The 21155-nt window shown below is 47.7% G+C and overlaps 1 protein-coding gene across 5 annotated transcripts in view; it reads left to right on the top strand.

Annotated features, from left to right (window-relative positions):
• NPAS2 (neuronal PAS domain protein 2) overlaps positions 1-21155 on the top strand; it is a 199093-nt gene that overhangs the window by 57739 nt on the left and 120199 nt on the right. For all 5 annotated transcript variants that reach the window (XR_015137371.1, XM_086327933.1, XM_086327932.1 and 2 more), the window contains exon 2: positions 17298-17351. Coding sequence is in view for 4 of the 5 variants with exons in the window: in XM_086327933.1 (XP_086184059.1) it covers positions 17320-17351 (32 nt within the window). In the remaining variant the exon portion in view is untranslated. The remainder of the gene's footprint in view (positions 1-17297; positions 17352-21155) is intronic.

The following is a 21155-nucleotide window of genomic DNA, read 5'->3' as shown; positions in this document are numbered from 1 at the left end:
AGAGGAAAGCAGGTGCTTTGTACAGCTCATCAGAATCCTACCTCTGATACGGACGTGTTCTTCCTGCCCCTGGGATTCTTGGTCTCGCGGTGCTATAGATCCTTCAGTGCTGCCGCCTGATCGTGTTGCCATGCAGCACTTCTGAGCACGTGGGTGTGGGCACACACACACACACACACACACACACACACACAGCCACACATTGTTAAAATCATAGCTGAGAAAGGCTTTGTTGTTGTTAATTTTTCATGGCCTCACAATGTTAGCATGCGCAGGGCTAGGAACAGACTACCAGTGTGAGCTGGCCTGACATAGACATGAATTTGACTAGGTGTGAGCTGGCCTGTAATTCTGACATAGACATGAACTTGACTTCTACTCTGGAGCACGGCAGAGGAAACAGTTGAAATCATGTGAAGGAAGAAAAAATTTTGAATGAGTAATTCAGTGAGTATAGGTAAAAAAAGAGACAATATTTCTAGAAGAAACAGTTCAGAAAGATTTATTTTTTTTATAGTTGTATATATGAATACTTATATTTGTTGTTCAGTCACTCAGTCGTGCCTGACTCTTTGGGACCCCACAGACTGCAGTACAGCAGGCTCCTCTGTCCTCTATCTCCTGGAAAGAAAAAGTGTTAGTCACTCAGTCGTGTCCAACTCTGCGATCCCATGGACTGTAGCCTGCCAGGCTCCTCTGTCCATGGAATTCTTCAAGCAAGAATACTGGAGTGGGTAGCCATTCCTTTCTCCAGGGGATCTTCCCAACCCAGAAACTGAACCCAGGTCTTCCTCGGAGTTTGCTCAAATTCACGTCCATTGAGTCAGTGATGCTATCTAACCATCCCATCCTCTGCCACCCCCTTTTCAATAATGAACTGGATTTTACCTAATGAAAAATGGCCTAAGATCTTGACTCTTTCATTCTGAAAGAAAGCAGGAAGGGATTACTATAAATATGCACTGCTTCTCCCTCTGAAAACAATGAGGTAGCTTTTTTGATATTTTCATGTAAACTAGACCATCTCCTTTTGTTTCATTTGTTGGTTGGTTTCCTTTTCTCTCAAACAAGCTTGTGAAAATGAAACGTATTTCTGTTTATGTTTGTAACATTCTCAAATCTGAGTGTGGCCTTGGAATAATGATTTTGTTCCGTTCTAAAGAATCTGATAGCTTTTTTCATGGACTCAAGAATTTAGCATTTCTAAGGACTGAAGACTGCCTGACCCAGGCGAAGATAAGAATATAGCACCAGCATGGAAAAAGAATTTGAAAACGTTTATACATATATATGTATATATATATAACTGAATCACTTGGCTGTACACCTGAAGCCAATACAATGTTGCAAATCAATCATACTTCAATATAAAATAAAAATTTAAAAAAAAAGTGCCTCTACAAAAAAAAAAAAAAAGAGTATAACACCACTAAATATACTGAATTGCTTAGTTAAGTAATCAAGTAATTGGAACATGCTTTGTGATAAAGCTGCATTGATGAATAAATGCATTGAAGAGTGGTTTGGACTAACAGAGTCAACTGATTTGAAGAGCATTTCACTCTCCCCTTTGCTATAAAATATAAATATAAATAAATATAATATAAATAAATATAAAAAACTCTTCCCTTAACATATAAAATAAATTATTAAAAAATTTTTAAAGTATCCAAACTTTCTCCCATTTTACCCAGGATTTCAAAGTTTAGAAGTTGTTAGCTGTGGCCTCATGGAAACCAGGTGTGTGATAGTCTGCTAAGGAGACTAAGAGGTGGTGATGAGCTTTGCTTTGCAGAAGGGTCTGGAAGAAAGGGCGGGACTCGTGGTCCTCAAGCGGGTGGGCCGAGAGCCACTCACACACGTAAAGTCTGATTCAGTTCACAGAAATGTTGTTTATCACCTGCTCTTTGGGGAAAATACTGTTATGCAAGCTGATACCGCTGTATGGGAACCTTTTGGATTGCAAGGGATGTTTGAAAGGGCTTGCCTTGCAGGTTCCCTGGGAGCTGGTAAATATGTTTGGAATTTGACAATGAAGCTAATTGACGTCCGTGGTTAGCATCTGTTACTGAGATGAGGGCCAGCACCTTTTGAAGGCTTCCTGGATTGCTCTAATAATCCCACCCATCTGAGCTAACCTGCCTTGCCCTTTTACTCTGCAGCTCCCCATCTAGGTGTTTGACAGCTATTATGTCCTTAAATCTCAGCTGCCCTGTGAAGGTGAGAGCCAGAGCAGAGAGAGGCTCAGTGGCTTGCCTGCGGTCACTTGGCAAGTTAAACCACAGAGTCGCATTTTGAATGCATCAGATCTTCACTGTTGGTTGGAGGGAGGGCGGGGAAGGGGCGCCAGGGCACAGCTTATGTGCTGAACAAGCATGTGAACAAAGACTTGAGGGCCAGGAGGAGGAGGAGGAGGGACTGTGTCAAGGCCCAGTGATGCTCTGGCCCCTGTTCTCGAGAAAACTTTTCAGAGAAGGTCGTGGCTGAAAGAGTCTAGGCGAACATTCCCGAAGTCGTGGGTTTTTAGATGTGAACATATCTCAAAATATTCTTGACAAAACCCCTGATGCCCCTGTTATAGAAATGAAACATGAGGGAAACAATGCCCAACATCTTACACACCTGTGTTTACAGACCTGGTCGCCATGGGCCACAGGGCCACTGCTCTGCTGGGAAACTTCCAGGGTGCCCCAGGCTGACTTGGGTCTGCTCCTGCTCCAGGGGCACCAGTGAGCTTTTTCTGGGGTGAGCTAGGGGCCCTGTCCTTCCTGGGAGCCCTGGGGAGCAGGATCTGGCCCCCTGCCTGGGGACCCCAGCATCAGCCTCCAGGTTTGTACTGAGACTTCAGACACCAGGACCTGGAAGTAGGTTAGATCACCCAGGCCTCGGGGGAGCCTCCCTCCCATTGTCGGATGCTTCATCCAACTTCTGAGTCCGAGAGGCCAAAGGGGTGGCTTTTCCATCTGTGCAGCTGCAGCCTCACTGAACAAAGGCATCGTAGGGACACTGCGGGGCCTGCCCTCCGGCCTGGGATTCGGGGCCCGCTGGTCTTGGCACCGCTGACTCAAGTCCATCCTTAACCCTAGTGAGTGCCCAGTGATTACCAGCAGTGAAGGGTGGAGGGAGCCTGTTCCATGGATGGCTTGCAGCATTCCTGTGCATTGTCAAAAGGGGACACTTTATCAGGGTGCAGGGTGGTGTCTGTTAAGGCCATCCAGGGGAAAAGCATAGGATGAGACAGTCACGATTGATTAAGCTGACGTGGAAAATGAGAAGCGGAGCTTTTGTTGTTGTTCAGTCGCTCAGTTGTGTCCGACTCTTTGTGACCCCGTGGACTGCAGCACACCAGGTTCTCCTGTCCTTCACCACCTCCTAGAGTTTGCTCAGACTCATGACCATGGAGTTGGTGATGCCATCCAACTATCTCATCCTCTGTCGTCCCCTTCTCCTCCTGCCCTCAATCTTTCCCAGCATCAGGGTCTTTTCCAATAAGTCAGCTCTTCACATCAGTGAAGAGGTGGCCAAAGTATTGGAGCTTCAGCATCAGTCCTTCCAGTGACTGTTCAGGGGTGGTTTCCTTTAGAAGTGAGTGGTTTGTGCTTCACCTGAACTTCCATGACATACCAGGTACCCAGCACAATGCCTCCCAAAAGATGTTCTGGGACTGCTCTCTCTCATCCCGAGACCCGGCTGAGTGTCCTGAGGAGAGGTCGTGTCTTGCCTTCTCCCTGACCCCCTGAAGCCTGCACCTGGGCTTCAAAGCTGTGAGAGAAGCAGCTTATTCCACCACGGTTTTGTCTTTGAAGGCAGGGAATTCAGGGTATACACTGTTCTCTTCCTGCTGCTGCTGCTGCTGCTAAGTCGCTTCAGTCATGTCCGACTCTGTGCGACCCCAGAGGCGGCAGCCCACCGGGCTCCCCGTCCCTGGGATTCTCCAGGCAAGAACACTGGAGTGGGTTGTTCCTCCTGCAGTTTGGTTTTTTTCAAGAACCACTTTCTCTACACTTCCTTTGAGTTTCCTCACTCCCTGAGTCTCTGTCTGTCCCCGACGGCTGTCTGAGCCCCCTGGGCAGTGCCCAGAGCTTCCACGGGAGCGGATGGCCTGGGCAGAGGAGGGCTGGGGAGGCGCCGCCCCTCTCTCACTGCTGCCCTGCCTTTGCGCCACTGGTTCGTCACCGGTCAAGAACCGTGTTGCTGAGCTGACCTACTTTTCCTATTTGCCTACAGAAGGCTAAGCCTGTTTAGCACTGTCCAGAGGGGCCAGGCGGAGCAAGGAGCTTTCTGAGTCGTACAGATGGCAATCTTCAGAGGAACGTGATTTAATCTGGTTGTCCCGTTTTCCGTTAGTCTAATGAGTTAGGACCCGAGGCCTGAGGTGACCTAGGGCCAGCACCCAAACACAGGGCTGCCGAGCTCTGGAGAATCCCATGGACAGAGGAGCCGGGCAGGCTGCAGTCCATGGGGTCGCAGAGAGTTTGACATGACTGAGCCACTAAAAGTTTCACTTTCAAATTGTATTTTATTGCAGTAGAGTTGATTTATGATGTGTTTAATGCCTGCTGTACAGGGAAGTGATTCAGGTATACATATATAGACATTCTTGTTCACATTTTCCATTATGGTTTATCACAGGATATTGAGTAGAGTTCTCCATGCTGAACAGAAGGACCTTGTTCTTATGTCATAGCTCGTGTCTGCTAATCCCAATGTCCCGGTCCAGCCCTCCCTCTCCCCCTCTGGCAACCACAAGTCTCTTCTCTATGTCTGACCCTGTTTCTGTTTTGCGGATGAGTTCGCCTGTGCCGTATTTTAGATTCCGGGTGATATCATATGATATCATATGATATTTGCCTGTCTCTTTCTGACTTCACTTAGCATGTTAATCTCTAGGTCCATGTTGCTGCAGATGGCATTATTTCGTTCTTCTTGATGACTCAGTCATATTCCATTGTGGGTGTGTATATATATATATATGTGTGTGTGTGTGTGTGTGTGTGTCTATATCACATCTTCTTTATCCATTCATCTGTTAATGGACATTTAGGTTATTTCCATGCTTTGGTGACTGTAAATAGTGCGGCAGTGAACATAGGGAGGCATGTATCTCTTTGAATTATCATTTTCTCTGGATATATGCCTAGGAGTGGGACTGTTGGATCATATGGTAGCTCTATTTTTAGTGTTTTCAGGAACCTCCATGCTGTTTTCCAGAGTGGCTGCGTGAATTTACATTCCTACCAACCGTGTAGGAGGGTTCCCTTTTCTCGGCGCCCTCTCCAGCATTTGTTACTTGTAGACTTTTTAATGATGGCCTGTCATAATTTTATTCTTAGCTGCATGTCCCTGCATTGCTGCTTGTGGGCACAGGATGGTATCTCTTAGGGTCATCCAGGGAAGAAAAGTAGAATGGAATCGTCATGATCGAATAAGCGGACATGGGAAAACCAGAAGCTTACTTTACGTCACTAACTCGTGTATCAGATACCCAGCATTTGTTGTTCAGTCATGTCCAACTCTTTGCAACGCCGTAAACTGTAGTACTTCAGGCTTGCCTGTCCTTTGCTCCTGGAGTTGCTCAAATTCATGTCCTTTGTCTTGACGATGCCATCCAACCATCTCATCCTCTGTCACCCCCTTTTCCTTTTGCCTTCAACCTTTCCCAGCACCTGGGTCTACTCCAATGAGTCAGCTCTTCCCATCAGGTGGCCAACGTATTGAAGCTTCAGCTTCAGCATCAGTCCTTCCAATGAATATTCAGGATTGACTGGTTTGACTGGTTTGACTTTAGGATTAACTGGTTTGATCTCCTTGCTGTCCAAGAGACTCTGAAGAGTCTTCTCTGGCACCACACTTCGAAAGCATCAATTCTTTGGTGCTCAGCCTTCCTTATGGTCCACCTCTCACATCTGTACGTGACCACTGGAAAAACCATAGCTTTGACTAGATGGACCTTTGTCAGCAAAGTGATGTCTCTGCTTTTTAATATGCTGTCCAGGTTTGTCATAGCTTTTCTTCCAAGGAGCAAGTATCTTTTAATATGCCTCACAAAACGTTCTGGGCCTGTGCTTTCTCACCCAGAGCCCTGGCTGAGTGTCCTGAGGAGGGGTCATGTCTTACCTTCACCCTGACACCCTGACGCCTCCATGTTGGGCTTCAGAGCTCAGGCAGGAGGGGTGTTGGGCTGGTGGGTGAATTGTGCTAGCTTGGTGTCACGTCCGGAGATTGCTGTCCAGGGATGGATGTGAGTAAGGATGGAGGTCCTCTAGCTTACCATTAACTTACACCATGAATACCCAAAGGTATAAAACTGGACCTTTCCAATCCTGCCAGGTTGACTGTTAAACACGTGAAAACCAGACATTTCTGACCTGCCAGTGTTCCGCTTGCTTGGTGAACAGGACTGGGTCTCAGCCCGTGGCTGTCCTGCCCACAGCAGGGTCTTCTCAGCAGAGATTCTTCAAGTCCCCTCTCTGGGGTGAGGGAGGAGAGGTGGTTTGCTGGGGGTTTCCTGCCTGATGTACTGCTTGCTTCTGTTCTGGACCTCATCTTCCCTTCATGTCCAGAGGGCAGGCCTTTCTTTAGACTTTGTGCAAAGGATCTGTGAGTGTTAAGGAGAAATGCCAGCTTCTGGGACATTTAGGGGCTACCTGCGACCCACCTGTCCTGCAAACCCTGGCGTACATTTCACAGCGGTGGCTGGGGTTGGAGAGACAGGGTACACGATGTTGCTGGGGATCCCCAGGGAGACTCCGCCCATTGCTGTGCTTTACCGTGGGGACATTTGGAGGGCAGCATCCAGCACAAGAGGGGACAACACGGTTCCTATTGTAAACTGTCCTCTAACCAAAGCCTGTGGCGCATTCTAAAACATGACTGTGGCCACAGGGCCTTCCTGGGATGGGTCCTTTGTCTTATGAGCCCAGCTGCTCACTAGAGGGTGGTACCACCTCCTTCATCAGAGGCTGCTCCCTGCTGAGTGGGACCAGGGCCCTGGGGACAACATGTCAAGAGCAGCATGACTCACAGCAGACACACCGCCGAGCTCAAGGCATCCACCTGTTTTTTTTTTTTTTTCAGCACAGACAGGTCTGGGCATCAGTCACCATGACCAGTTTCCCAACCATGAGCGCCAGATCAACCCAGACTCTCACATCAGGTGGGGAGAGGGGTCCAGGTGGTGTGGATGGACCTTCCTTCCCCCATCCTAGGGGAAAACCCTGCCCCAGGCAGCACCTGCTTCCCCTGGGGAACTGGGCTCAGCTGAGTTGTACATTGGGAACTGACAGAGGGAGCATGGGATGGTCTAACTTCACGAGGTACCTGTGAAATGAACACAGAAAGTCACGGTAGAGTTGGGAGTGTCGGGGGAGTGTTCTGTGGGGCCCCTGGGCTCGGAGCAGAGGTGGTGGGCTGGAGCACCCTGCCTTTGCCAGGAGGGCAGTTGCTGCTGCTGCTGCTAAGTCACTTCAGTCGTGTCCGACTCTGTGCGACCCCATAGATGGCAGCCCACCAGGCTCCCCCGTCCCTGGGATTCTCCAGGCAAGAACACTGAAGTGGGTTGCCATTTCCTTCTCCAATGCATGAAAGTGAAAAGTGAAAGTGGAGTCGCTCAGTCGTGTGTGACCCTCAGCGACCCCATGGACTGCAGCCTTCCAGGCTCCTCCATCCATGGGATTTTCCAGGCAAGAGTACTGGAGTGGGGTACCATTGCCTTCTCCAGGGACAGCAGTGCTCTCTGTTTAAACTGTAAAAAAAATGAAGTAATTGCAATGATGGGAGAAAAGGGAAGACGATGCACAATAAGGCTACTCGGTGCCAACCAGGTGTGCAGCAGCCGGTAAGTTACCTGCAGCTCTAAAGATGCTGGCCTCATCCCAAGGTCACTGTGGCTCACTGTGCCTTAGAAAGGGGGCAGTTCACCTTTCTCACCCAGCCTGCTCTCTGCTAAATGCAGATGAGCCGTCCTGATGTGTTCTTAGGAGGACAGTGAGGGCTTATCCCCCATTTACAGATGAGGTCATCACTCCTAGGTTCTGTCTGGACCACGGTGCTGAGTGAAGGACAGAGGCCAGAGGACACACAAACCTAGGTCTTATTAGCTCCAAACTAGTTTTTCCTGCCTCATTGGAACGTCTGATGCTGAGACTCCAGTACTTTGGCCACCTGATGCAGAGCTGACTCATTGGAAAAGACCCTGATGCTGGGAAAGTTTGAGGGCAGGAGGAGAAGGGGATGACAGAGAATGAGATGGTTGGATGGCATCACCGACTCAATGGACATGAGTTTGAGCAAGCTCCAGGAGATAGTGAAGGACAGGGAAGCCTGGCGTGCTGCAGTCCATGGGGTTGCAAAGAGTCAGACACGACTGAGCAGCTGAACAACAGCAACAGTTACAGAAGCATCCTATACCTTTATTAAACATTATTTAGTTGAAGTCCTGATATCAAACCTCAAACTCCACAGCCTGAGTGCTCAAAGCAAATTTGACTTCTCATTTCAGAACATCTTTTTCTTGTGCTGTTTTGGCAAACTTGAGCCTGTTAGGACAAGCGCTTCCAGGCGCGAAGGAGCGTGAGGACCAACTGTCTGGTGGACGGGGTGCAGAGCTGCAGCAGCGGTTTGTGGATTCATTTCCGTTTGTCTGTGGCAGCTCCCGACAGAGGCTTTCACTGACTCAGTTCTGAGCATGACTCACAAATCTCCTTTCCCCTCTTGGTGATTCTTATAGGCATCTGTGGTCCACATCCTGACCACACACTGTCACCCATCAGATTCTCTCATGAAGTCTGGTTTACACTGTGCAGTCTGAACTCTTTAGAAAGGAGCTCCTAAAAGGAATTGTCAGTGACGTCCCCAAAGGTTGCAAGAATCACATGTCATGTTAGGATGACCTTTGATCCAGGTTTAGCAGTGCTTTCTCTTTCGGAAAGTCTTTGCTAAGTGAACGATGTCATTGCACATTTGCTTAATGACAAAGTTTCTAACTTTCCCCTTCCATTCCTTCATTGTTTATGTCACTGTTGCCCTGAATAATGAATCATCAGACCCTTGGAAAAAGGAAAACGTGAAGGGAGCATCATGATTTTAATAGGCAGATAAATCCTCAGCCTTGACCTTAGAGAGGCTTGGGGGGTCACGGGTCCTCACTGAGTGGGGGGTTCTCCTTGGTTTTTCCTAGGAGTCCAGCTCTGTGAGGCCCCAACCAGCTGGCCAGGAGGGGTGGGGAGAGCTTTGGTGAAGAGTAGACCCATCCACTTCAACTTTCCCAAGTTGCAGAATGTGAGGGATGGTGCTGAGAATGGCCCCGCTTGACAAGAGTTGGGGTTGCAAGAGTGGGTGGCTCTAGGCTGGCACCATCCATTTCCTTTAAAAGAACTATTTTTTCCCCCAGTGAATGAATCATTGCAACCAAAACAACATGGCCTGGAGACGAAGAATTAAAATGTAGAAACTATTTCCTAGCCTCCACCAAAGGACAAAGGAAGACAAGTCCACACCGCAGTTCATCAACGACCGTTTTTCAGAGCCTTTTTATTTCTTAAATATAATAAGGAAAAATCATTGCTGAGCTCCCACATGGAAGATGCAGATGTTAATCCAAGACACAAGGTCTTCTTGCCAGGCGCTGGCTGAGAGGGCAGAAGGTGCGCATGCTCTTGACAATAAATAAGCCCCAGCCAACCAGGGAGATATCTTTGGGTTTCCACTTGCTGTTGTTCACAGTAGTTTTTCTTTTTTAAAAAATTTTATTTTATTATTGGAGTATAATTGCTTTCTAGTGTTGTATTAGTTTCTGTTGTATAACAAAGTGAATCTGCAGTATTTTTTATTTTTAATAACCGAAAACCACCAAGTTTGGTTGGTACAGTGAGGAGGAATATTCACATTTTCCAGCTACCTCGGGGCCTGTGTCAAACCATTTCTCCAACAATTTGAAAACATCATGATTTTAGTTTTAAAAAAAACATGGGCCTTGCAATGCAATAAGCTTAGCGTAGCCATTTCAGGGGGAATTCACCATGATGCAGAATGACCCACTGGGCCTCTCCAGGCTGGCTGTACAAAGAGTTCAGAATTAAAAAGATACTGAAGAGAAAGTCTGAGCACTGATTCTAGGAATTCTGTCTCATCCCCAGCTTGTTACAAATAGTTTTATTGGGACACAGCTGCACCTGCTCACTGACACAGCTTTGCACTTTCACTCTATGATACCGCAGATATTGAATGAAAAGTGAAAGTGTCAATCACTCAGTCGTGTCCGACTCTTTGTGACCCCATGGACTGTAGCCCACCAGCCTCCTCTGTCCATGGAATTTTCCAGGCAAGAGTGCTGAAGTGGGTCGCCATTCCCTTCTCCAGGGGATCTTCCTGACCCAGAGACTGAACCCAGGTCCCCCACATAGCCGGCAGATTCCTTACCATCTGAGCCGTCAGGGAAGCCTGGCATTCAAAATACTCAGCAGGTGGCTCTTTACAGGAAACCCTTGCTTCAGGGAAACGACGTACCTTACCGTGTAGGATGTTCACAGCCTTCTTGGAGCCCCGGGAGTGAGCTGCCAGTCCCCAGGGGGGCCCGGTCCCCTGTGTGTGCATTAATCCCACCTCCCCACTGACCCACCGTGGGACTAGGGCAGGTGGGGCGTGAGAAAGCAGCACTTCCGCTTGCCGGTCCCTGTTCAAAGGCCAGAGTTGTGATCCAGGGTGTAGTAGGGGTCTGTGAGAATGAAGCCTTGGGAGGCAGAGATTTCACCTAGGTGATGGCAATGTCATCTGCAGACCTCATTTGTGTTGTTCCGTTCAGTTAATGTCACTAGATATTCATCAAGGGCGTCCTCGGTCACGTCCGCCTGTGTTTCTTTCACTCTCTCTTCCCCTCTCTTCCTCAGAAGGACCTAAGGTTCTATTGAATTCCCACTGGATGCTTCAGGCAGCACCGCTGTGTATGTGTCTGTCTGTCTTTCTTCCATGAGTACACACAGAGAGGTTTTGACGCTGACTAGTGGGCAGGCACGGTAACCCCGCTCTGCCCAAAGACCTATGACAGGCTTGAGTACCAGTTTCTACCGCTGGCCTGCTAACTCATTGTCATGGATGATACTGTGATGATCTCTGTGCCAGGGACAAATGAGTCAGGGACTCCACAGCCCTGCTTGCTGGCAGCCACAGGTGGTCTCTGGAGGGGGGTGGGGTGGGAGCTCCTGTCTGGTTCTCTGGCTGGAAAAGCTTCCTTCCCCCACCATGGCACTTCCTTCCCTGGTAAGGGCGCCCCCCTCTGAAACCTGAGGTCGGTTCGACCCCCTTCACTCTATGGTGGTCTTCTCATTGGGCAGTGTGTTCATTAAGGCAGACAAGGAGAAAGGTGAGCTGGAGGGGGGCTCAGGAATATAGAGGTCAGGGTGATCACCGGGGCAGATGTGGGTGAACAGGACTCGCCTGATGCTTCTGTGCTGTGGGGAACACACTGGCCCTCTTTGTTCACGGGGATCTCTCCTTTATGTCTCACACATTTTCTACCTGGTGGCCTCCCATTAGAATGAGGGAAGCAGGCTCGTGAAGTTGCAGAGCTTTGCTTAAGGTCATGGAACAAGTGAGTCTGAACTAAAATTGAAGTTGGTCTGACTCTGTGGTCAGAGGCCCACACGTTCTTAGCAGGTGATGGGTCAACTCAAGGATACACAGCCCAGGGCAGGCTCTGTCCCCAGAGCCAGGATCCCTGGGCAGCTCGGCCTTCCTGATTCCTTTAGGAGTGGAGACTGTGGCCCATTCCACCCACAGAGCTGCATGGAGATGAGACGAGGGCTTTCCAGAAGCTGGTGGTGGTCGAGGGTTGGTAGGGGAGCCATTGGTTTCTCTTGAAGGTGCTGGTTAAAGCGAATTTTCTCTTTTGTCAATAGCTTGTACCTTCAGACATACCTTGTAAGTGCCTGGGTTAACCGTGATCACTGAGGGGCTTGTGTGAATTAGCATAGTCGGTTTTGAGAACTCAGACAGGGTTTGGTCCTGGCAGTGTCCTTCCTCTCCTCCCCCGTGCCTCCCCCCACCCCCTCCTTCATTCCTCATGGGTGTCTCGAGCACCTGATGTGGCTAAGGAGCTGGGCTGGGCATCGTGGCCTGGGTAATGGGTAAAGGCGCTTTGTACCGAGTCCTTGCCATCCAAGTGGGGAACCAGACGTTGAGCGTCTGCTGTGGACCAGGCTTGTGCTGGTGCTTTCATACCTGCCAACATAATTAAGCTCTTTAAGAGTCACAGCTGGGGACTTGTGTGGTGGTCCAGTGATTAAGACTTTGCCTTCCAATGTAAGCGGGGTGGGTTTGATACCTGGTTGGGGAGCAAGATCTCACATGCCTTGAAGACAGAACATACAACAGAAGCAGTGGTGTAACAAATTCAGTAAAGATGTTAAAAATGGTCCTCATCACAGCCTGGATGGGAGGGGAGTTTGGGGGGGAATGTTGTTGTTCAGACTCTCAGTCGTGTCCGACTCTTGGTGGCCTCATGGCCTGCAGCATGCTAGGCTTCCCTGTCCTTCACTATCTCCTGGATTTTCTCAAACTCTTATCCATTGAGTCACTGATGCCATCCATCCATCTCGTCCTCTGTTACCTCCTTCTCCTCCTGCCCTCAATCTTCTTCAGTATCAGGGTCTTTTCCAGTGAGTCAGCTCTTCACATGGGGAGAATGAATACACACAGCTGAGTCCTTTTGCTATTCATCTGAAATTATCACATTGTTAGTCGGCTATACTTCAATACAAAAAAAAATTTTTTAAATATTTGTCCTCATCAAAAAAAAATAAAGAATCTAAAAAAAAAGTCACAGCTGTAGGTAGACAGGCCAGTCCTCTGAGCCAAACCCCCAGTGCCTTCCTGTGTCACTCAGAGCAGAGGCCAGCTCCAGCCGGTCTCCCTGGGTGTCTCCCCGCTCTAACCCCACCCATCATGCTGCCCTCTTGGCTTAAACGAGCAGCAACAGGCCCTCTGTTCACTCATTTGACATGCTTGTGGCTTGCCCCCTCTGCCCTGCCTGCCCCCCACCACCTAAGTGCCATGGGAACCAGGACTCCCAGGGAGTATCTATTGAATCGTAGAACATCGCATGTGGGTGTCATCTTCATGCTTCGGTAAAGACACTTCGGTGCGTCTGCACAGAGAGATGCTCCGCGCATGAACCTCAGCATTGGTACAGATCAGTCATTAGTCAACACAGTCCCAGTAAGCATCACGGCCATTTTTTATGGAAATTGACAGTGTCGATTCTGAAACTTCCATGGAAATGAAAAGAACTAAAATAACTAGGAATCTTGAAAAAGAAGAACAAAGTTGGAAACTCTTTATACAGTTGACAAATGTAGCTGTCACCCCTTTAACTTCTCGGTTGTTCCTTTAACCTGATCTCATGGGGCTTGTCTTCTTCCCCTTGCCCTCTTCCCTGTGCACTTTGAGCTTCTCTGGCTCCTCCACATCATGGAGTGAAAGAGTGACTCAAGTACAAGAAGGGAGGGATCCACATGTTTCTCACAATATTCAACAGGGGAAGCAACCCAGTATCCGTGGACAGAGGATGGGTAAACGGAAGGTGGTCTATGCATACAGTGGAATATGATTCAGTCTTATAAAGGAAGGAGATTCTGACATACGCCAAGACACGATAGGCCTGGAGAGTGTTATGTTGAGTGAAATAAACCCATTGCCAAAGGACAAATCCTGTATAATCCCACCTACATGAAGGCCCCAAAGAAGTGTGTGTGATTAGTTGCTCAGTCGTGTCTGACTCTCTGTGACTCCATAGACTAGTCATTTGTAGAAGTTTTGTGTATGACGAAGCAACCTCAGTTGTCCAATCAGGATTTCAGACCCTCAGCAAAGCAGACTGAAGCCCACATCCTCCTGTGAAGGTGCTCTGTCAGGGGCAGCTGGGAAAGGGCAAGACTTTTACCCTTTCCCTGTGGCTGGAGCCTAACTCACGCCGCCGGCACATAGACAGCCACCCCTTTCCTCGGAGCGCAGACCTGGGTAGCACATCATTAAATGAATGGACCGCATTTTCCATGTCTTAAAGCGTTGAACAGATTCCATATGGGAAACATTAAGCAGATGCCTGTTTGCAGATGTGCTAAGCCCACTTTAATTATGATACAAGCCTCAACTGCCGAATGGCGTGTCTCGCAAATCTATCACTGAAATATGCCTGCTGAATGGGGCTTGTGCGTAAACAGGGCTGTGGCTGCACAATTCCTTTTCCTCTTTGGCTCAGATTGGTGTCTGGGCTCACAGCAGATGAACACACACAACGAAATTATCTCAGAGCAAAGATTCATCTGTTCCCGTGAAGAATTGTTATCTAAGGTTATCATTTTTATACATGTTCCTGTTGGATTTGCTCATGTTTGGTTTAGAATTTTTATAGCCGTGTTCATGAATGAGCTTGGCTTCTTAATCATTCTTTGTTTTAATGTTCTTGTCACAGCCAGTGGGAAGCTACTATTTAACACAGGGAGCCCAGCTCAGTGCTCTGGCAATGTAGAGGGGTAGGATCGGAGCCAGGGTCGGGGGGAGCAGAGGGAGGGTCAAGAAGGAGGGCACATATGCATACGTATAGCTGATAAAGACCCAGGTTTGATCCCTGTGTCGGGAAGATCCCCTGGAGAAGGGAATGGCAACCCACTCCAGTATTCTTGTCTGGAGAATCCCAAGGATGGAGGAGCCTGGCAGGCTACGGTCCATGGGGTCAAAAAGAGTCAGACATGACTGAGCAACTAATAGGTTTTTTTTTCCCAACATAGCTGGTACATGTATACTTATAGCCGTACACATTGTTGTACAGCAGAAACCAACACAACACTGTAAAGCAAGTATCTTCCAATTGAAAAATAAAGGGATCTGGGCTTACAGACATGATATTGGATTAGAGGAAGTAGCATGTAAATAACTTTATTGTTAAAAAAAACTTCATACTGTCTTTTTCATGAAATGAGTTATTTTCATTTAAAATATTGTGATCTAGAACTTGGAATTTCAAGAGTAAACATTAGTGCATTTTCAAAGTGTCGATTCTGGAGTCCTGACGTCAGACCCTCTGCTTGGAGACCAGAAGCACATGGACCATGGTGACTCCATTTCCACGTGGTCCCCGCCTGTGTCTCCATCACACTGTGCCTCGTGTTCCTGCCTCCAGGTCACCTAACTCTGGCCTCAGGACATCCTGATAGTCTTTCTGCATGGAGGGCTGGCTGGAGGGGGAGCCCCCGAGATAGAAGGGACCCTGGGGGGCATGTGAAGGAAAGGGAATCAGGAATGTGGCTCCAAGGATCACAGGCTTGTGTGGAGAAGAGGACACCTGGTCAGAGCCTGAGAGGCTTCTAGTGAGTGGCCTGGGAGAGTGAAGGCCCAGATGGTAAGGCCATCTCTGATGATTTGGGGCTGCGAGAATGTTCCTGGATTGTTACTTTTCACATCTGTGTGCCTTAAAAAAAAAAAAAAGAAGAAGACAGCATCAGTATCTTACAGTTTTCTGAGTACAGGTCTTTTGCCTCCTTAGATAGATTTATTCCTAGCTATTTTATTTTTTTTTATTGCAGTGATAAATGGAATTGTTTCCTTAATTTCTCCTTCTGATCTTTCATTGTTAGTGATCTTTGCATTGGAATGCAAGAGATTTCTGTGTATTAAATTTATATCCTGAAACTTTACCAAATTCATTGATTAGCACCAGAAGTTTTCCGGTGGCATCTTTAGGATTTTCTATGTATAGCATCATGTCATCTGCAAACATTGACAGTTTTATATCTTCTTTTTCAATTTGGATTCCTTTTATTTCTTTTTATTCTCTGCCATGGCTAGGACTTCCAACACTATGTTGAAGAACAGTGGAGAGAGTGGACATCCTTGTCTCGTTCCTGACCTCAAAGGAAATGCTTTCACAACACTGTCATACCGAGTGAATTAAGTCAGAAAGAGTAAAACAAATGTCATATATTAATGTATATGATGTGGAATTTAGTAAAATGGTGCAGATGAACCTATTTGCAAAGCAGAAATAGATACACAGATGTAGGGGTCAAACATGTGGACACCAAGGCGGAAGGAGTGGCTTGGATGAATTGAGAGGTTGGAATTGACGCATATACACTATTGATACCGTGTATAAAATGAGAACCTACTGTACAGCACAGGGAACTCTACTCAATGCTCTGTAGTGACGTACTTGGGAGATAAATCCCCAGAAGGAGGGGATATGGGTGTATGTATGGCTGATTCACTTTGCTGTACAGCAGGAACCAAGAAAATATTGTAAAGCAATTATACTCAAAAGGACAGTAATTATACTCATTTGGGGCCCCAATTCCTCCAGGCTGCCTAAGAGGAGTTTGTATATTTGAAGAAACAGAGAAATAAATGCTCTCCTTTAGAATGTCTTGGGAAGCTTTCAGGTTTAAGGCTTGAAATAAACAGAAGCTGCTTTGAGCTAGGTCCAGAAAGCAGTTCCCAATGTGTGATCTAGGGAACTAGGGGGTTCCATGAGGTCAAAACGATTTTTGTGATGTTGGCATATCATCTGCCTATTTACTCATGTGAGTATGCAGTGGACTTTTCTTTTTATTATTTTTGTTTGTTTTGACATGGACCATTTTTAAAGTCTTTATAGAATTTGTTACAATATCGCTTCTGTTTTATGTTTTGGCTTTTTGGCTGCAAGGCTTGTGGGATCTAGTTCCTTGACAAGGGATGGAGCCTGTGCCCCCCGCATTGGAAGGCGAAGTCTTAATCACTGGGCCACCAGGGAAGTCCCTATAGTGGACTTTTCCAGAAATTCCTTAACATCTGTCAGCTACATCTCTCTGATGCCTAATGGACAGCATGCTTGTATCTTTAAGATTTCTCAGTTTTCACCCACATACACAAGAGCTCTTCAGAGTCCTCAGTCATTTTTGAGCATGCAAATGGTTGCTGGAACCAGAAAGTTTGAGAAGCTATGGCTTAAAGCATGTGGTTTAATAGATCAGCCCAAAATGATGCTTAGTAGTAAAGAATCTGCCTGCCAGTGCAGGAGACCCGGAATGGATCCCTGGGTGGGAAAGATCCCCTGGAGAAGGAAATGGCAACCCACTCCAGCATTCTTGCCTGGAGAATCCCATGGACAAAGGAGCCTGGCAGGCTATATTCCATGGGGTAGCAGAGTCAGACACGACTTAGGGACTAAACAAAAACAGCAATAATGATGGCAACCAGAAAGACCTGTGAGAAAGGTTGAGAATCAGACAGTCATCATCTGTTCTTTTTTTTTTTTTTTTTTGCAGGAAAAACTGCAGAGACAATCTAATGGATGAGGATGAGAAAGACAGAGCAAAGAGGTAAGAGACATTTAAACCTTGTTTGTTCTCACTCTGCAGAGAAAGGCAGTCAGAGATAGAAAACACACGCTCCATGAAATACTGCATGCTCTGCCCCCAGAATTCATACCAGCCACCCCAATTCTGTTCCTTACCCTGAAGTTACTCATTGTCTAGGACTTGCCAAGTTGTTGGTAGTTTTCACATGTCTGTGTACTGACCCTGTTGACCCAGCCCTCTTTTTAAAGGCTTCTGGTTACTGCGTTTCCAGGATGGACACTCCTTGGCCAGGTGGCGTGACTGGAGCCAGGCCAGCCTGGGTTCAAATCCTACTTCTGCTGTTGGGAAGCGGTTGGCCCTGGACAGTAATGGGCATAATCAGCAGCTCACACTGGACATGGAATGGCCATCCCCACTGGGCTGGGCTCTTCCGTGTATGTTGTCTCAGCTTCCTTGTTGGCCAGGATCACGGCCGCTTGGCACTGGATTTGGGTTGACCAGAAGCCCCAGCTTGGTTGCTGGGACATCAATGCTGTTATAATTGTGCCCATGCTTGTTCCTTCAGTGGACATTCATTGAATCCCTTCTGTATATGAGGAGTCATAAAGTGGATATTTTGAAGGTACAGCCCAGTCGGATGTTATCAGTTTCATAAAATCAGCCCAAGTTGGCAGTTACTGCACCAGGCTCTGGGGAAAGGGAGATGAACAATAGGTGTCTTGCCCATGAGGGGTCCCAGGTTATGGTGGTGATGGGTAAGTGACCACAGATCATTAGCTTGCACGGACATGAAATGTCCTATCTCAGGACGGTCTTCACTCATGCCCAGCGGACAAGCCTCCCTCCTCCAGGCGCTTTCCTCTTTGCTCCTCCTGCCACCGCTTGGCTGGCAGGTCCCTCCTCAAGCCCCTGAAGCCCTCTCTTCTTTTTTTTTTTTTAATATTTATTTTTTTAGTTTTGGCCACTCTGGGTCTTTTTTGCTGTGCGGGATTTTCTCTAGTTGTGCTGTGAGGCTTTCTCATTGTGGTCACTTCTCTTGTTGTGTGGCATGGGCTTTAGGGCATGCAGACTTCAGTAGAAGTGGTTCCCTGGCTCCAGAGCACAGGCTCAGTAGTTGTGACCCACGGGCTTAGTTGCTCCCTGGCATGTGGGATCTTTCCAGATTAAGGATCGAACTCATGTCTTTTGCATTGGCAGGCAGATTCTTTACCACTGAGCCACCAGGGAAGCCCCCCAACAACCTCTAACACACCCGCAAAGCTGAAGGGTCTGTCCGCCTCCCCTCACAGAGCCCGCCACGACTGTCACCTACAAAATCCTCTGCTTGTAAATGACAGAGCTCTCAGAGGTCACCCAGTTCAGCGGCCCCAGGGGAGTCTGTCCTTCCATCTTGCCTGGTGGTGGGCAGGCTTGAGAACCATAAACCTCCAGGCACTCAGACCTCTGAGACTCAAATCACAGGGAATGTTTGTACTGTTTGTTCATTTCCCAAAGATTTCCTTAAAAAAATCAGGGAGCAGGGAAATGGCCTGAAGTGTAGACCAACTCAGATTGGCGTGGAGTGAGGATTGTGGGGGGCTCAGCATATTCTAAATCTCTGCTTTTCCATTTGTTTGAAAGTTGTTCTGTAATAATTATTTATTTTTAAAATTCTTTTCCTGTGTATTTTTTTTATTATATTTTTTTATTATATTATATTATATTTTTTTTATTTTAGTTGCTTTACAGTGTTGTCCTAGTCTCGGGTATACAGTAAAGTGAATCAGCCATAGGTATTCATATATCCCCTCTTCCTTGGATTTCCTTGGATTTCCTTCCCCTTTAGTCACCACAGAGCAGAGTTCCCTGTGTTATACAGCAGGTTCTCATTAGTTACCCGTTTTGTACAGAGTATCAATAGTGTCTGTATGCCAATTCCAATCTCCCAATTCATCCCACCCTGCCTCCTTCCCTTGGTATCCATATGTTTGTTCTCTCTGGGTGTCATAACAATTTAAACATTGGAATCCCATTTAAACCTAAGGAACTCCTCGGATGAGTCTAACAGGCCCTTCACTTGGCACTGGGCACCATGGCTGTCTTAGGCCACCACCCATAAGGGTTGTAAAATCCATACGGGTGCCAAACAACAGGTAATTGAATAGACCAGACCAGACTAGAGTAGAGTTCTGGCACCCTGTCTCATGGGCAGGCTTCCAGCTCTCCACTCTGGGGCATCTGGCCTCTTGGTGGACTCCCAGGATGCTGTGAACAGAGAGCAGAGACCCAAGCCACATGCCTGGCTGACCCTGCCCCACCTGCCGGATTCCAGCAAGCCCCTTCACCCGATAAGCTTCCACTTTCTCAGACGCAACACGTGGGTTATCATTTCTGTCCTGCCCTCCTCTCATGTTATTTTAGGATCAGCCGCAAAATACACCAAGAAACTCTTCGTATTTGTTTTAGAAGTATTACTTGCTATGTGTGCTAACTTGCTTCAGTCATGTCCGACTCTTTGCAACCTTATGGACTGTAGCCCACCAGGCTCCTCTGTCCATGGGCATTCTGCAGGCAAGAACACTGGAGCGGGCTGCCATGCCTTCCACCAGGGAATCTTCCCACCCAGGGATCGAATCCGCGACTCATGTCTCCTGCGTTGTCAGGTGGGCTCTTCACCACTAGCACAACTTGGGAAGCCTCACCTGTATGTGAAGACGAAGAACATTTTACAATAGCACATTTACAAATGATTCCCATCAGCGATACTGACAAGGTCAGCAGTGCTGGCCAGCGTTCACTGGGCATGTACTGAGTGCCCTGTTCATTTCCGGGTGCTCGGCACCAGGCTAAGAACGTTTCTATGCATTATCTCGTATTACCTCCTCCACATCCCTTTGAGGTGTGAAAGTGAAGTCGCTCAGTCGTGTCCAACTCTTTGCGACCCCATGGACTGTAGCCTATCAGGCTCCTCCGTCCATGGGATTTTCCAGGCAAGAGTGCTGGAGATGGATTGCCATTTCCTTCTCCAGGGGATCTTCCCGACCCAGGAATCGAACCCGGGTCTCCCACATTGCAAGCAGAGCTTTACTGTCTGAGCCACCAGGGAAGACCTTTGAGGTGTGCATCCCTGTTATTACCTTTTTACAGATGAGGAAACTAAGGCCCAGTAAGGTTAAGCAACTTTTCAGATACCCTAAAGCTGTAGCAGAAGTTAAATACAGCCTTCCTAAACGCCAGACTCTCTTCTTACTCCCCAGACCACACACACATCTCATCACGTGATAACAAATTCATTCTCTCTGGCAGGTCCAGTCTGTGTCCTAATGTGACTTTGAGTCCACAGGAGTTTGGCTTTTGCCATTTTTTTTTTTTTTTTAATTTTTTTTGGCTGCCGTAGATCTTAGCTGTGGCTCTCAGGATCTTTAGTTGTGGCATGCGAACTCTTAATTACAGCATGTGGGATCCAGTTCCCCGACCAGGGACTGAACCTGGGCCCCTGCATTGGGAGCACAGAGTCTTAGCCACTGGACCAGCGGGAAAGTCCCACCATCACCATCTTTCATGTCACCCCCGGGCCCCAGTTTCAGCCCTGCCTCTCTACTACATGGCTTACCTCGCAATCCGGAAGAGGTATAAATGCAGGATGGCATCACTGACTCGATGGGCATGAGTTTAAGCAAGCTCTGGGAGTTCGTGATGGACAGGAAAGCCTGGTGTGCTGCAGTGCATGGAGTCTCAGTGAGTTGGACACAACTGAGCCGCTGAACTGAACATGTCTTTGCGTGGCTGAGTCCCTTCACTGTTCACCTGAAACTATCACAGCATTGTTAATCAGATATACCCCAA

This window comes from Bos grunniens, chromosome 11, assembly GCF_055505025.1.
Source record: "Bos grunniens cultivar Pamir isolate PY7600 chromosome 11, Bosgru_T2T1.0, whole genome shotgun sequence".
NCBI lineage: Eukaryota > Metazoa > Chordata > Mammalia > Artiodactyla > Bovidae > Bos > Bos grunniens.
The sequence above is the reverse complement of the archived record's forward strand: the minus strand, read 5'-3'. Positions and strand labels throughout refer to the sequence as shown.